Here is a 17,863-nt window from a genome sequence, read left to right as displayed (position 1 = left end):
TAACATTAATTAATTTCAGTAAAATTAGATGGTATTTCTGAAATCGCAAGTTGCTTCCTAGCTTGTAAAATCTTTTCAAACCTGTAAAGCAGAAATTACAACAAAAGTAATAGCAAATTGTTTTTACTTGTCAGCAGTAAAAGTCAAAACTGTTTATAAGTGTATTTACATAAATTATAAATTACTGGAAAATCAGAAATAATTCTCTGGTATTAAATTTGAATATAATTTTCAATTTGTTGCACTTAGTTGTCCTAGCGATGTTTCGGTATTTCAGAAGGAATATTTGTTTTCCTATCAAGTAATTTCATATAACATGTCAATATTACTTTTTTTACCTTATTTTATTCTAATACAAATATATGATCTTATATTATTTTAAAGCTGCCTGTAAACGGTCCTTGCGAGGCTGAAATATATGCACTACATCCTAGCTTCATTGAGACTATTTCCACTTTTACGTGTACTTAGATATTTGACTGATCTCCACGTCCTAGCGTCGTTCATAACTACTTTTAAGTGTAGTTATAGTTCCTATTTATTTATTCTAATTTCTGAGAATTGAATAATGTTGGAACATCTTTGTTTTGATGTCTTATTTGCAGATGAGGGAAATCGTTTAAGAAGAAATAATTTTCCCGTACATATCAGCGTTAGTAACCAACAAATAGATGCCCACTAGACATGTCAACATCAGTTTTACACGTGATAGCTGTCGCTCTTCTTTTTGAATACGGTAAGATATTATTTATAACTTCAAAGAAGTTTGTGTACTAATATTAATGGTGTAAAAACACAAAATTTTACTCCACTAAAATAATGAGCTATTAATACTATTAGAAATATTAACATACTTTGGAAGTTGTTGAAACTTTATTACAAACATTTTAGGTTAATATTACAATAGTTAAATATCTAAATGTTGATGCTCTAACTTCATCATACCTTCATTCTTAATTGAACTTGAACATTACAACAACTTTTAACAATGAAAAATAATTCACTTGGTTTTTTTGTCATATGTACCCTGTAACTGTTACGTGGCTTGTATATACACTGATAATCATATCGATAAATGTTAAATTCTGAAATGTGTAAGTGATATTAAACTATTCGATTAAACTGATGAGTTTATCTTAATGTGTCTTCTTTCTATGCCAATATTCCGAATTAAAGATTTGATTTAATTTGAAGCAGAATTCTGGAAAAAAAAAATAATCATGTCTTCTATTTATGTCTAATAACAACCAAGTTATTCTAATAATTTACTTGTCGGAGTAAATTACACTTTGAGTCGCGTTGAGTTTGACTGTTTGTTTGCTAATACGTGATGACTAATTCAATGGGAACCAATTAGAGCTGGTAGAGACTAAAATTACCAAATAACCTTGAAAAAATTGTTTGATTTCTTAAATTTAATGATAGTTTTTATGTACCTATGAATTAAAAATATATAAGCAAATAATTTTAGCAAGGACAAACATTTAAATACTTCTGTGTATTATGAACAATTTGTATATTAAAGGATGTGTCAAGGTAAGAATAATAACAGACAAATAAAGTGAAGTACTATAATATTATTTTTTTTGTTGAGTAAAAACTGTATTGCGCAAAGTTTAGTTTTTGCTAACTAATAAATCACACACAATGTTCGTGTATACCGTGTTCTTTTAAGAGTACTGCTTAAAACATAATTTATGATGTTCTAACAAAGCACATATGTGTCACTAAATATTTCTATCAACGTCCTGAATTTTCCAAAGTTGAAAGGAAGAAGGAATTAGAATTGTCAGATTAGATAAGTGTCTTTGAAAGATTTGGCATTATTGTAGCTCATGTCAAAAATTCTATAAGCTACTACTAACAGGAGCATGGCAAATTGATTCGCCTAACGTGTTCTGTCAAACATAACTTCAATATTTATAAATTTTATATTGTGTTATTTCTAATATAAAATATGACGAAAGCATATTTTATTTTCAGTATTCCCGATAGGTCATTAAAATTTCTCGCGGTTTCGGATCCTCTTCACACCAAACATGCTCGTCCTTTCAGCCGTTGGGGCGTTATATGTGATGGTCAATCCCACTGTTCATTGATAAAAGAGTAGCCCAAGAGTTGGCGATGGGTGGTAATGATTAGCTGCCTTCCTTCTAGTATTACCCTGCTAAATTAGGGACAGATAGTGCAGATAGTCCTTTGCGCGAAATTCGAAACAAACCAATCCAAACCGTTAAAATTTCCATCTGTCTTACTCATCATTTTTTTTTCTACATAATTTCACTGGACTTATGATGAGATTATACCAATGTTCCAGATATTCATTAACATCTTTTACAACAAGGAAGATATTGTAATGTCATCGTTCTTGAACCGAAAAAGTTTCGTTCGTTTACTTTAAGACCTACTAAACTCATATAAAAATAAACCAAAACCAAAAAGTATAAGGTGATCACTTTTATAAGTGATGAGGAAAAAAGTTCGTATTTTGGAGAATTTATTTATAAAAAGAATAAAACAGTTTTTCTCCACATGTATTTAGTTTTAGTTATGTCTTGTTTCGTTGCTGTAAGCCTAAATTTAAATATAATTTACTTAATTTATTCATGGTGTCAAGTTATGAGTGACGTTAAATTAATTTCTTCGTCGGGGTGGTAGTTTTGTCGTTGAACCCGAGCTCTGAATACTATGGATTAATATTAAAAACTGAAATCTAATTTCTAGAAATTACAGAACATTAAGTCAACTACAGATTCTTATGTAGGTATAAGAATATATTGTGCAAATGCATATATACATATATATATGCTATCATAGACTCGTAAAACACTTGCAGTCAACTTAGTACTTTTATTGTAATAGCACTTATCTTAAATACAGAATTACTAGTTGTTGTTGTTGTTTTGAATTAAGCACAAAGCTACTCAATGGGCTATATTTGTTATGCCCACCACGGGTATCGAAACCCGGTTTTTAGCGTTGTAAGTCCGCAGATATAACGCTGAGCCACTGGGGGGCCAGAATTTCTAGTATAATACAAAATAATTGTTATGGCAGACATCGAAATCTGGCCCGACATAGCCAGGTGGTTAAGGCACTCGACTCGTAATCGGAGGATCACGGGCTCGAATCCCCACCACACCAAATATTTGCCCTTTCAGCCGTGTGGACGTTATAATGTTTCAGTCAATCTCACTATTCGTTGGTCAAATAGTAGCCGAAGAAAGGCGGTGGTTGGTTATGACTAGCTGCCTTCCCTCCAGTCTTACACTGCAAAATTAGGGATGGATAGCGCAAATAGCCCTCGTGTAACTATGCGCGAAATTCAAAACAAACCAAACACCGAAATCTATTCAACTTGTCTTAAGCCTTTATCAAGTACGATCTATACTCGATAAATAGATAAATTAAAACTGTAACTTGTGTACGTTTTTGCTTTAGTTTAGTTAAGGCTAAATTTACCGTACTTAATACTATCAATAAATAAACTTGTAATATTATTCTACAACATAACGCTAGACATCTTTGAAATATTTTATGAGTCTTTAATATATTGTTGTACAAAGTGTCTCCTAAAGTGTATTTACAAACACCTGTCGTTTACATGCTTATTTCCATAGTAAGGTGGAAGTGCATTTTTAGTACAAACAAAAACTGCGTATTATTGTTATAAGAGATAAACTGTTGTACGAAGTATTATCATGTTTAAAATATAATACAAAGTGCTACTGAGTATAAACTATAAAACAAAATATCACTCACTCCATACAAATTGTTGTACAAACTACTGTCATGCGCATTTACATAGTAAGATGCACGCCGATTTTCAGGACAGAGAAAACTGTTAACTGAAAACTATTAAAATACCTATAATTTTTACAGCATAACCGTTTTCATACTTTGGAACGTATACATAGGCTGTCTTTAATGATCCTACGCTTTAAGAAACCGCCTTTAGGTTTCACATATTAATTCAGTAATCGATTGAAGAAAATATGCATTTCTATATATTATACACACAAACACGCACAATATTTTAATCATGTAAGTTTTAAAAAGTTTAACATGTGTCCTTATATATGCTTCGCAAATATTAGATTTGCACTGTGTATTTTGGCGTGCATGTTTGTAGTAGTTCTTGTGTAGTTTTTACGTACTTTAAAAGTGGTCCCGGTAAAGAAACCTTTTATGTATTCATAATTTGAAGATGAGAAGGACTTGATTTTATTATAACAACAGGAAAGGTGTTGAATACCAAACAGCAGTGATGTTAGTGAGAAAGGTACATTTTTATAAGATAACGTTTTTACATGCAGCTTAGCCTCCTCGTTGTAATGAAACATTTCGTAAAAATCACATAAGCAGTTCATGTTGACATTTGGGACATATTAATCTGCAAACAAGTACAGCGCGGCTTTAGTAACCATGTTTTTTTTTTCTTGCCAGTCTTTTGAATTGGAATTAAAAGTAAGGTGATAATTCAAAATAAAAGATAAAGTAATTTCTGTCGGTCCCTTATAATGGAAAACTTATTGCTGTATAATGGAAAACATACATAAATAACATTAAAACTCATTTTCCTACCTTTGTTCATGCCACAGAAATTTTTCAAGAATTTTGGTCAGTCTATTTAGATATGAATGGAAACATAAGATATAAGTAATCTTTTGATTACTTTTGTCGGAAGAACATTTAAAGAACTATCTTTAAAAAAAAAAAAAAAGGTACTTCATGCTTGTAGAGTAGAGTCACGCAACTTTGGTAAAACTGATTTGAAAATACATAAAACGCACTTTATGGCTACCGCTCTTTAAACAAAAACACTTTACTACATACCAAAGCTCCGGTTTATGTTGGTCCAGCAATAAATTAATACGTGGTTATTAGACACTAGCGTGAAGAAATATTGCAAACAAATAATTTAGTAAGTTTAAATCAAAATGTTTTCATTTTCCACTAACTCTTTTCGTTCTTCATTAATAATATTTTCATTTTTGTAACTCAAAAGTTGCCCACTGCTACAGTGATAAATCTACGGATTTACAACGTTAAAATCAGGGGTTCGATTCCCCTCGGTAGTCTCAGCAGATAGCCCAATGTGGCTTTGCAATAAGAAAACAGACAGTAACTCAAATAATACTTAAACCCATGTTACCTTCGTCCAGATCACTTGTTTCCTTTTTCAACTTCTGAGAAACTTATAAGTTCGTTTTTCAGACAGTTAATTTATGTGTACGCTTTTCTGTTGGATGTATTTATAATTTTTAATAAATCTGAAAATATGCTGTTATTTTATACAAATATATGACTTATCGAATATTACGTATAGATATATTTTTTAAAAAATCAAGTAAGTCATGTTTAACCTGAGAACAAAAAAATTGAATAACTTATGTTTTCTGAGAAGCCACCTCAAATGTTACCTAGTTAACTCTATTTCTTTCGAGAAGCCTCCTGAAATGTTACCTAATTAACTCTATTTGTTCTGAGAAGACACCTCAGATGTCACCTAATTGACTCTATTTGTTTGAAGAAGCCACTTCAAATATTATCTAATTAACTCTATTTGTTCTGAGAAAACACCTCAAATATTACTTAATTAACTCTATTTGTTCGGAGAAGCCACATCATATGTTACCTAATTAACTCTATTTGTTCTGAGAAGCCACATCAAATGTTACCTAATTTACTCTATTTCTTCTGAGAAGCCACCTCAAATATTACATAATTAACTCGATTTGTTTTGGCCTTTATAACAGTTAATCAGACCGTTGCAGATGAACAAGAATATCGACTCACGCGGTATCTGATGTCCAACTATGACTTGGCTGTCCGTCCTTCCCATAATTCCTCACTTCCACTTCGTTTGACCTTTGATCTTTCTTTGCATCAAGTAATTGATTTGGTAAGTTCGCTCTGTTGCGTTCAGCATTTCTTTATATTTTGGCTTTTACCTTTGCAGTGGTGCTTATCTTGAATGAAGAGAAATACTTTCATGCCTGATTTATATTTGAGTTCTCACTTACAGATGTAGATTTTGAAAGTCATATGAAAATATTTTAAATTTACGGTAATATTTTCGATTTTTCCTAGCTTATTCAATTTTCTCAGCAGCCGCAAATGTTTGCAAATAATGCTTGTTTATTACAACGCTTAGCTGGGCCTCTCTTAGCCTAATCTATAACAGATTTGAAATGAAGCTGTCCATTTCTGTGGCTCATACTCTGTATTCTAATAAATTTGTGTCTAGACTAGAATGTCTTTTGATTTAGTTTAACATTAATTAGTTGCATATGCAATGCTTCAGGATTTTGCTTTGAATACAGTTCATCTACACAAAATATATATCTACAAAGTAATTACTTACGCAATTTCTTAATTAATCAAGTTGCCCATTTTTATTATTACTTTTTTATGGGGGGGGGTGATGATCCTTAGAATAAGGCTAGGTGGTTTCGATCGTTATAGAAAAAGAATTTTAATTATACATAATATATTTTGGATTAAAAATATTATTTATGGTAGTTTTAATTATTTCGTAGAGAACTTTTTACTCAAAGAATTCTCAGTGGCTCTATCTTATTTGTAACCCTGCTTCTTTGTTTCATGTTTTTTTTCTAACACCTATGGTGTATTTAAGCCTATTTCCTCTTCTCGGTATTTTGGGCTCATACGTAAATTAAGATAACACATTACAAAAGCTGAAAGATCGTACATTTTTCAACATCATTAATTAGTTATGTATACGTACACCTGTTTCTAAATCTACATAGTTGAAAAGTGTCTCAAAATAATTATTTTTAACAACTGGAAAAATATTCAACTCTACGAAAGGCGACATTAACAACTAAAATAATTTTTAATTTACCTACATTAAGCTGTATTATGGAGGTTTTGATAAATTATGGATATTCCTAAATTGCATAAGAACGTGTACAATAATTTCAAAATATGTTTTTTCCTGTTAAAATAACAACTTGATAAAAACTGAAAGCCATAAGTTATTTTAAAAAGATATCTCTGAAAGTAACTGTGTAGAAGTTTTAATACATAAACTACCAGGGTCACGTATTTCCTGTTGAAGGTAACTCTGTCATTCTTCTACTAGTTTGAAAATAAAGATTTTTCTTTTTCTCGTTCCTACGGTTTTCAGTTGTTCTTTTTTTAGAATTTATTTAATCGTGAATTACCTTCAAACATCTTCTAGAAGAACACACATGCGAAACTTCTCTAGAAAGCAAACTTAGAAAATATAAGATAATCAAATAAGATGATATAGATACTGAATAAATAAAAAACGCTTTCTTGAAAATTGTAGTAGAAACCAGTAGTATAAAATTAGAAGTCCTAGCCTGACACTCTGTGTTTTTGTATAATTGCTAATAAAACGTGTCGAATTTCGACAAAATATATAATGTTGTGGTATTTCAAGCCACGGTTTAAACTAAGGACTATAGAATTCATATAGAAAATACTGCTTATAAAATTTCTTGTAAACAACATTTTCGATATTTACGCCTTCATAAAGGTAAATTTGTAATCGACCACACTCTAAGTAGAGAAAGCTACGTGAAAATAAATTGGCTCGGATAGGTGCAATTCCGACGGTCAAACATCCATTTTCCCAAATTATATTAGTGTAAGGCTTAATCTGAATTTACGAAAGAAAAACTTTGTTTTCATTATCATCACACTGTTGTTGTTTTTTTCCTTTTAATTTTTGCTGATCCCAAAACTTTAAGTTAAAGTATGATGGAAAACGTTTTTCTTAATATTCGCGATGACTGAAGAAATTAATGAACATAGCTTTCATGCTTTTTGTTCTTTTTTTTCCAATTAAGGTATAATGATGAAAATTAAGATTTGTTGTATTTTTATAATAATGAACATTAAGATTTGTTGTATTTTTATAATAATGAATATTAAGATTTGTTGCATTTTTATAATAATGAATATCAAAATTTGTTGTATTTTTATAATAATGAATATTAAGATTTGTTGTATTTTTATAATAATGAATATTAAGATTTGTTGTATTTTATAATAATGAATATTAAGATTTGTTGTATTTTTATAATAATGAATATCAAAATTTGTTGTATTTTTATAATAATGAATATTAAGATTTGTTGTATTTTTATAATAATGAATATTAAGATTTGTTGTATTTTTATAATAATGAATATTAAGATTTGTTGTATTTTTATAATAATGAATATCAAAATTTGTTGTATTTTTATAATAATGAATATTAAGATTTGTTGTATTTTTACCCGTGATCACAGAAAATAAGCTTATACTAAAGTATGCAGAAACGGAAGTTTGAATTATATCGATAAATAATTCTGGAAATATATCATAGTTTAATTAAAACATACACGACATTCTTTGCATTACACTTGAACTTATATCTGATGTACAAAAGAGTAACTCTCACACACTAAGTATAGTTCATTCCGTAGTTACTTGGCCAGGCATGGCGCGGTAGATAAGGCACTCGACTCGTAATTCGCGGGTTCGAATCCCCGTCACACTAAACGTGCTCGCCCTTTCAGCCGTGGGAGCGTTATAATGTAACGGTCAATTTCGCTATTCTTTGGTAAAAGAGTAGTCCAAGAGTATGCGGTGGGTGATGATGATTAGCTGCCTTTTTACACAGCTAAATTAGGGACAGCTCGTGCAGACAGTCCTCGTGTAGCTTTGTGTGAAATTCAAAACAAACCAAACCAAACCATAGTTACTAATACCATATAAAACATTTCTTCACCTACATGAGATGTTAGGAATCAACCTTCTATATCAATATTTACTTTGGTTGTTGTTGTTTTTTTATAATTAAAATTATGCCTGAAAATTTGACTTTTAAATCTATATACATTAGTTAATGGTATAGATGTATAAATAATCGGCAATTGCATATAGTCAAATAACTATCTTATATCTTTTATTTTCCTTTCTTCGTATTTTAAATCTAACCTTAGTCGAATCAGTTCTAGTTTTACAATTACAGACTTACTAGTTTAATCTCCCTAAATAAACAATAATATCTAATCTTGTATGTTTCTGGATCATACATTGAAAATACCAGTTACAATTGCTAAAATTGTAATACATATGTCATTAATGTTCTCGTGATTATTAAATGCCGTTATCACAAAATGAAACTCGTAATGCATATATCACTAATGTTTTCGTGATTATTAAATAATGTTGTCACGAAATCAAATTATGGTAATTGTTTTTCTTTTAGTGTTATACAAGTGAACTTAATATCTTAGTTAATTCTTGATCCGTGGTTTGTAGTCCGCAAACAGATTATTTCTTTACTTGATTATTCTTCCCTCTTCTTTACTGCAGTTTTATAGACTATGTTACTACTGTAAAGGATATTTTATTATTTATATTGTTACTTACCGCTAATGATTGTTCATCTCTTATTCCTAATACTTACTATCCACTTGAAAAATTACAAAGATACATGTAATAGAAATCAAATTCCAGAACACACCGATCGGTTTCAGCGTTTCCTATTTCTTCACCAGGGTCTGCCAGTAAACCCAAAATTCAAATATTCCGAGAACAAGTACTATTCTTTATCTTACCCGAATGAACAAACAACTGTGAAGAAGTAACAACCGTGAAATGACAACACAATTTTTATTTAGAATATATCTTCTGCATTTTACCGACAAATATTGAAAATATGTGATCATCTCTATCGTGAGCGAATAATAACCAGTTTGTTAGCATACGATTTTAAAATGTTTGAAAATTAGATTAAATACACAAATAACACCTTCTTCTACAGCACAATAACTGTATTTTATCCAACACGCTTTATTTATTTTGATGATCCACGCTTTCAGATATATATATAACACAATGAATGCACGTTATCCAACACGCTTTATTGATTTTAATGATTCACAGTTTTATATATATTCTATATAATAAACACACGATGAATGTTGTGTATCCAAAAGATAAAATCGATGCAAGGAAAAACCTGAACTAAATTTCTAATTTAAAAGTAATTGAAAATAATCGTACAAGTTATCTAAGATAAACTGAATTCAAACCAACTCCTGGAAACCATACAAAGTGGTAAAAACAATTATTCATTGTTTAAAAAAATATGGGTTGTATAAAAAGTATATATTTACCCTTAAATATGTTGTACGATATTAATGGAAATATGTTAAAACTTTCCATATTCATACTTGTAACTTTGTTTAATTTATTTTATTTTACTTTTTTAAAATTTTGGTACTTTCTGTATATTCTTATCGATACAAAATATTTCTTTGGAAGATTCTACAAACTTGTTTTACATATTTCCTTCATTTTTAGTACAGTGTTAAACCGTTACAAAACGTTCCGTTCTTAAAATAAATCTTTAAGATGTTCCATTTGGGTGGTTCCATAACAGTCTCTCAAAGTTGATGACAAATGTCTGTTCAAAACTTCAAGTAGTTATTAATTAAGACTAAATGCAAATATGTTACAAGATGATCTGTCTTAAACTGAAAATGAACATGTTTTCAAAGTTTTGCAAAAAGTAATTAATTACCTTAAACTACAACCACGAATAATTCTACGATACAAGGGAATTAGATGTAAGCTTTATTAATTTTTAATAATGGTTATTAGTAAGAAAATAATAGAAGTACAACGTTTCAGGTATTAAGTATGAGATTAGATGTTTGTATTGTACTGTAATTCAGGAACTGAGAATCAAGATAAAGTGTAGATATAACAATTAGAAGAAAAACAACCAATTTCGTCTTTTTTCAGGACGAGAAGAATCACGTATTGACTACAAGCTGTTGGATAACACAGGTATGTGTTAATAAATAATAGTATGATATATTGTATATTGTGGCACAGAAACTCAACTTTATCTTTGTTAGTGCTTACTTCATAAACTACGTATTAGCACTTACGTCATAAACTATGTGTTAGTACTTACTTTATAAACTACTTATCAGTACTTATTTTATAAACTATATGTTAGTACTTACTTTGTAAAATACGTATTAGCATTTATTGTATAAACTACTTACTTTATAAATATGTGTTAGTACTTATTGTATAAACCACGTATTTGTATTTACTTTACAAATTATGTGTTAGTACTTACTTCATAAACTGTTAGTACTTACTTTATTAACTATGTGTTAAATACTTACTTCATAAACTACGTATTAGTACTTTATTAACTATGTGCTAGTACTTATTTTATAAACTATGTGTCAACATACAACTTCTCCAATCTTGTAAAACATTATACTACACTAAAAATAGAAGGCTGAACAAGCAAAAATTTAGATACTGTTCATTATTAAATGATTAACAAATATGTTTATATAGCAAAATCCTAAAATGAAACCACAAACAGAAAAACAGCATAGTGACTTTTAGAATGGTTTTTAGTTTTTCACGTACAAAGTTTTAGGTCACAGCTCCGTCGTCCGTTAACCAATTTGAGATCTAATTACAGTTTTGGACTCAAAAGGTCAAATCTTTTCAGCTGATGAATTTGGCCGCGACAAAGGTTTCATACATTAATTTACTTTAATCCTGCCTCAAAGAATTTCAAGTTCTGCGGCTGTTGAGAATTCCGTCTTGTTATTCCACGATAATTGTAAGTAAAATATTAAAATGAAATATACATTTAAATGAACATCAGTTCGAACCTTGCATGAAACGTGAAATTCATGTGAAAGAAACTCTAATAGGTATTTCAGTAGAGATGTTGCTAATTATATGTAATGAAAAACATCATAAGTGTGAAAAAGTGCTGCTAAACTGATAACCACACTTATAACACTGATACAAAATTTACAGCCAATAATCTTCAGTTTTTGTTCAACTAACTAATGAATGAATATTTGCCTTAAACGTCTTCTCAATGTTCTTTGAGTCACACGCTCTGTCCTATTTTTAGCTGCAACTTCCTTCAAACCTAAGATATTTTTTATTATATATCATAATTTTTTGTTAATAGACACTAACAAACCATAGCAAGTAAGAAAGTAACACCAGATAGTAACTAACATTAGTTTTGGGACCTTAACCATATTATTCGAAACAGAACTATACTTTACAGAACCAACCAGATTTGTTTAAAATATACGATGGTAGTTTTCCCTGAAAATTAGAAAACCAGAAACGCTTCATCTTTACTCACTCTGTGAAGCTGTAGTAATAATTTTAGATGGATAACTCACGTAACTTTTGGGTAGGCATGCACAAAATGTTTAGTCAAATGTCAGTGGTATTTGTTAAATAACTTTGCACATGTAGTTTATATTTAGACCGTAATTTAACCTAATTGCAGATCTTAAAGACCTATCAGTATACAAAGCTTGAAAAATCTCTATAAAAATTAAATACGTTTTTCTATCAAATAAAATTTTCGTAATTTTGGGACGAAGAAAAAAAGGAGAAAAATTCAGTCAAAGTTTAAGATTTTATATCTCAAGTATTTCTTAATAGATCGCCTTGAACTTTGGCGTGTGAAGTAAGAGTCCAGTGGAGCACATCTACTGAAAATATATGATAGTTTGGATTAACATAGTCCGAGCTACAGAAAAGGGAAAATTAATAAATTATTACTCCTGTTAATAATACACAGAGCGTAAAAGCAGCCATCAGGAACTAGAAACGCTACTGATTAATTCAATACGTATTAACCAACATATTAAAACGCACTCCATTTGTTTCGAATTGAGCTTCTGAGCATATTACAAAAGTATAAAAAAAACCTTTCAGATACCTCTAGAAATTCTTAGAAAAAGTGCATACTTTACATGATATTTTGTGCTTCAAATAAAACATAATGACATTAATGAACATTTTAACACTTACGCCAGCCAATAATAGTTTATTTAAAAAAATCCTATAAAAGTCCTAAATGTAAAAATGTAATAATTAATATAACACTGTGGATGTTACTTAATATCTTAGTTGTTATTTAATATACATTTTAACACCTATTGCAAATACAATAGACTTACTTAATTTTTAGTTAAGATCAAATTTTATTTTCTCACTATTTTTATGTTATCCATAAATATAAAGTCTTATTTTCAACCCTTGACTCAAAAGAAGGTACTTAATTTTGTACGTTTGTTAGTAGCGTTAATTTATAATTGTTATATGCATCAAAACTACTCATTTTTTGTTTGTATTTAATATCTACGTTAGGCGTTCATAATTTAGTAGTAAACTTTTGAACTCATTTTTTATTACCTTTTAAGACCCCCACGACTGAAAGGGCGAGTATGTCTGGTGGGAAACAATTCGAACCTTTGACCTTCAGATTGTGAGTCAAGCATCCTAATCAATTGGTTGTCTTTATATACCTTATACTATAAGCCACTTCTTATGCCTTGGTCTACTTGCCCTGATTATCTGAAAAACATGAATCTTTGATATGTATATGCACCTGAAAGTGTTTAGCTACAACCGTATTTTTTAAAAGTATGATTTCTTAAATTACGATTTTTTTAATGTTTATTACTTTGTTTATGATACTTAACCTAAAACATTTCTTTCTTATACATTCTCAACCTTTGGTTAGATTCTTATAAGATTTGCCATATTGTTTTTCTCAAATCTCACCAAAACCATCTTCACAAAAACAATCATTTATTTTACTTCATTTTCCCTAACTCCTCATATTAAAATCAATTATTTCTCTACGTAGCACTGCTTTAAACACTTATTACCCGTAACACCAAATATGCTAGTTCTCTCAGCCGTGGGGGCATTATAATGTGACGGTCAATCCCACTATTCGTTGGTAAAAAGAGTAGCCCAACAATTGGCGGTGGGTGATGATGACTATCTGCCTTCCCTCTAGTCTTACACTGCTAAATTAAGGACGGCCAGTGCAGATAGCCTTCAAGTAGCCTTGCGCGAAATTCAAAAACAAAACAAATACACACTTATAGTTACCACAATTTGATAATTATTGCTTTATTCACTTACATTCCCTAAAGTTTAATAATTGTCGCTTTATCCATTTATATTCATCACAGTTTGATAATTACTTCTTTACACACTTATATTTACTACTATTTAATAATTATTGCTTTACCCACTTATAATTATTACAATTTAATAATTATTACTCTTTCCAATTATACTTACTGCAGTTTAGTAATTACTTCTTTACCCACTTATATTCACAGCAATTCAATAATTTATAAACTACTCAACTAAACTAAGATTTTTGTTGTTTCTAAGCTTAATTTTAAGATGCTCGCCCTTTCAGTCGAGAAGCCCTTACAATGTGACGTTCAATCCCACTGTTCATTGGTAAAAGAGTAGCCCAAGAGTTGGCGGTGAGTGGTGATGACTAGCTGCCTTCCATGTAGTCTTGCACTGCTAAATTAAGGACGGCTAGCGCAGATAGATTTCGTGTTGCTTTGAGTGAAATTCAAAACAAACCAAACCAAACCTTCTCTCACAGCAATATTTAAAAAGAAAGTGCACTGACCTAAAGTATAAATTTTAAAATTCACTTTTGATCCACTCAAATTGTTTTTGTTAAATATACGTAATACCCATATGTGGAAACTTTAGTATTAATAAAGATATTTCTATAAGCAAACATTCAATACAAGCAATACTTCTTATCTTTATATATATACTTATTATAACCATAAATCTTTAAACCATAAACAAAATACATTAAAATACGCTGCATATTTTAAAAAATTATGGTAATAATATAATTAATCAGAGGTTGGGATTTGCTGTTTTTAACGTAGTCCTTCCTCATGATTTTGGCCCGGCATGGCCAGGGGAGTAAGGCACTCGACCATAAACCATAAACAAAATACATTAAAATACGCTGCATATTTTAAAAAAATTATGGTAATAATATAATTAATCAGAGGTTAGGATTTGCTGTTTTTAACGCAGTCCTTCCTCATGATTTTGGCCCGGCATGGCCAGGGGAGTAAGGCACTCGACTCGTAATTGGAGAGTCGCGGGTTCAAATCTCTGTTACACAAAACATGCTCACCCTTTCAGCCATGAGGATGTTATAATGGGACGGTTAATCCCACTATTCATTGGTAAAAATGTAGCCCAAGAGTTGGCGGGGGATGGTGATGCAGATAGTCCTCGTATAGCTTTGCGCGAAACTCACAAAAACAAAACAAATCCTCAGGATTTTGTTTACTTGTTTGGCTACGTATGTAATTATTTAACTTTACTAATATATATATATATTACAATATGCGATGCTCAATAGTCTTTTCAATATAATTTAGAACAGTTAAGAAATTCTTCACATTTACTTAGTTTTTATCTACTCTTCCTTTAATCAGACACTTATATCCATTTTCTACTTGTTTTTCGTCAAGCAAGTCCCTTAGATTTTTAAAGCTTAATTGAATTTCCTCTACAATAACTTGTGTTTTTGATTAACTCATCTGATTTGTATTTCTTTTTCTCTAGTAAATATTTTATTTTAATCAACTTTACTTTCATAGCAAGCACAAACTAGAGGGAATCCTGAATAGCCGCGGTACTTGAAATTATTCTAGGCAAAATTAAAGTAAATTAATCTATGAAACCTTTATTCTGCTTTTATTAGCTATATTTCATGCACCAGCAGTACCAAGTGTGGGGTACACATATACCAAATTCAATTTTATTTCTCATCAGTATCTCTATCAGCTAATCCTCAAATGGAAATTATTTTAGATAGGATTAGAATAAATTAATGTATGAGATCTCAGGCGTAGTAAAAATGTCAATCCAAACGGTTTAACATCACGAGTCCAAAACTATAATTAGATCTTAAAACGGTCAAGAGATGACGGAGCTATGAGCTAAAAGTTTGTACTTGAAAAACTTAGAGCCATTCTGTGATCGACTATGCTGCGGTTAAATATGTTCTATTTGAATCAACTTATTTAACTTTCATCTCAAATAATTCACGATATAAAACTCTGAGAAACAAGATAAGGAATCGAATAAATGAGCTAAAACAAAACTTGGGACAGTTTCATTTCAAAACTAAACGATTACACAGAACGAAGATATTTTGGACACAAAAAACGAATAAGAAATGCTCAAAACACTATTAAACCATATCAAACCTTAAATCACAAAAACAAAACATCGTACACAAACGAACGAAGAGCCAACACTTTAAAGAACAATTGAGAAAAACATTTAAAACACGTAATAAACCGGGCATGGATATACCCTATTTTAATACAGTAAATGGGTATATTGGACAACATGACACTTATTCACAATCAAGTTCCCAGTAATAACAAAAAAAATCAACGTAATTCAAATAACAATGATTTTGTAAGTAAAATAACACAGACTATAACAACAAAAACTAATCACATTTGTAAGACAAACCAAAAACAAAGCTCCAGGTGAACATGGAATACAAACCATTCTCCAATAAAATGGAATTCAGAGAATGTTTCACCATTTACTAGTTTTGTTTAATCTACCATTTAACTATGGTTACATCCCAACCTCTTGGAAGTTAGCGTATGTTCTTATGTTTCTAAAGGAAAGAAAACCAACGAATAGACCATGAAACTATCAACCAATTAATCTAACTAACTGTGTAGGCAATTTTTTCAGGAAGAAGTATTAGTAATACGATCTCAACATGTTTTGATATCTCATCAAAATTGCCCGACGTTCAAGATGGCTTCTGAATATTTTATCAAACGACAGATCATTTGGTTAGGTTAACTGAAACCGTAACAAATAGTTTTCATCACCAGAAATGTATGTCGCTTGCTTTCTCGTTATAGAGAAAGAATTTGACACTGTATAATATAATGGTTTAAGATATAAATTAAAACAAATTAAAATTATCTGCAGGTGTTATTCACTGGTTGTCTGACTTCTTAGAAAATAAAAAATGAAAATTAAATTTAGAAAACACCTACTCGATATAGTTAACCCTATCTTTTTTATCATAGATGTAAGCGGCCCCCGCTAGTACGGGGTAAATCTACGGATTTACAACGCTAAAATCAAGGGTTCGATTCCCCTCGGTGGGCTCCACAGAAAGCCTGATGTGGCTTTGCTATAAGAAAAACACACGCATGTAAGCGCTATGCCATTAAGTAACCCTAATTTTAGTTTAACATTATAGTTTGCAGACGACTTGAAAGAGTACACCATCTCCTTCGATAACAGCCACAAATTTACAAGCCCAGCATGGCCAGGTGGTTAAGACCTCGTAATCTGAGGGTCACAGGCTCGAATCCTTGCCACACCAAACATGCTCACCCTTTCAACCGTGAGGGTATTATAATGTGACGGTCAATCCCACTATTCGTGTGGTGTTGATGACTAGTTGCCTTCCCTCTGGTCTTAAACTGCTAAATTAGGGACAACCAGCGCAGATACGCTTTGTGGGAAATTCAAAACAAACCAAATCACAAATTTACAGCCGTTTTAAATCAAATTGTTGAGCACTGTCTAAAACACAGAATAAAAACACGTTCTCAAAACAAATCTTGTTATATTTTCAGAATCGACTAAAATGTTAAGAAGTCCTTTTGAATTATATCCAAATGAAACTCTATTTAATGTTGTTACATAGAGTGAACTTTTAAGTATAACTTATGATTCAAAATTAACGTTGAATAGGCATATCAGGAATTAGACAAACAACAAACTACGCCATGTCCCACCAGAAAACATCACCAAATTTTACAAAAAATACATTAGACCAGTTATGGAATATACCTGGCCTGCTTGGACTAATACAGATAAATAAACTACAGACAATACAGAACGGCATAATACAGAGTACTGAGATCAACAAATAATACTTTCATCCATAAATACTCAAACACCA

General features: G+C 30.5%; 1 protein-coding gene across 3 annotated transcripts in view; it reads left to right on the top strand.

Annotated features, from left to right (window-relative positions):
- LOC143232095 (neuronal acetylcholine receptor subunit alpha-10-like) overlaps positions 1–17,863 on the top strand; it is a 56,286-nt gene that overhangs the window by 24,992 nt on the left and 13,431 nt on the right. For all 3 annotated transcript variants that reach the window (XM_076467165.1, XM_076467166.1, XM_076467164.1), the window contains 3 exons: positions 606–736; positions 5,760–5,905; positions 10,795–10,839. In XM_076467165.1, the coding sequence (XP_076323280.1) occupies positions 685–736; positions 5,760–5,905; positions 10,795–10,839 (243 nt within the window). In that variant the 5' untranslated portion in view covers positions 606–684. The remainder of the gene's footprint in view (positions 1–605; positions 737–5,759; positions 5,906–10,794; positions 10,840–17,863) is intronic.

The sequence above is a fragment of the Tachypleus tridentatus genome, chromosome 11 (genome assembly GCF_004210375.1).
Source record: "Tachypleus tridentatus isolate NWPU-2018 chromosome 11, ASM421037v1, whole genome shotgun sequence".
Lineage (NCBI taxonomy): Eukaryota > Metazoa > Arthropoda > Merostomata > Xiphosura > Limulidae > Tachypleus > Tachypleus tridentatus.
Note: the sequence above shows the minus strand (reverse complement) of the source record. Positions and strands in the feature narration are given on the sequence as shown.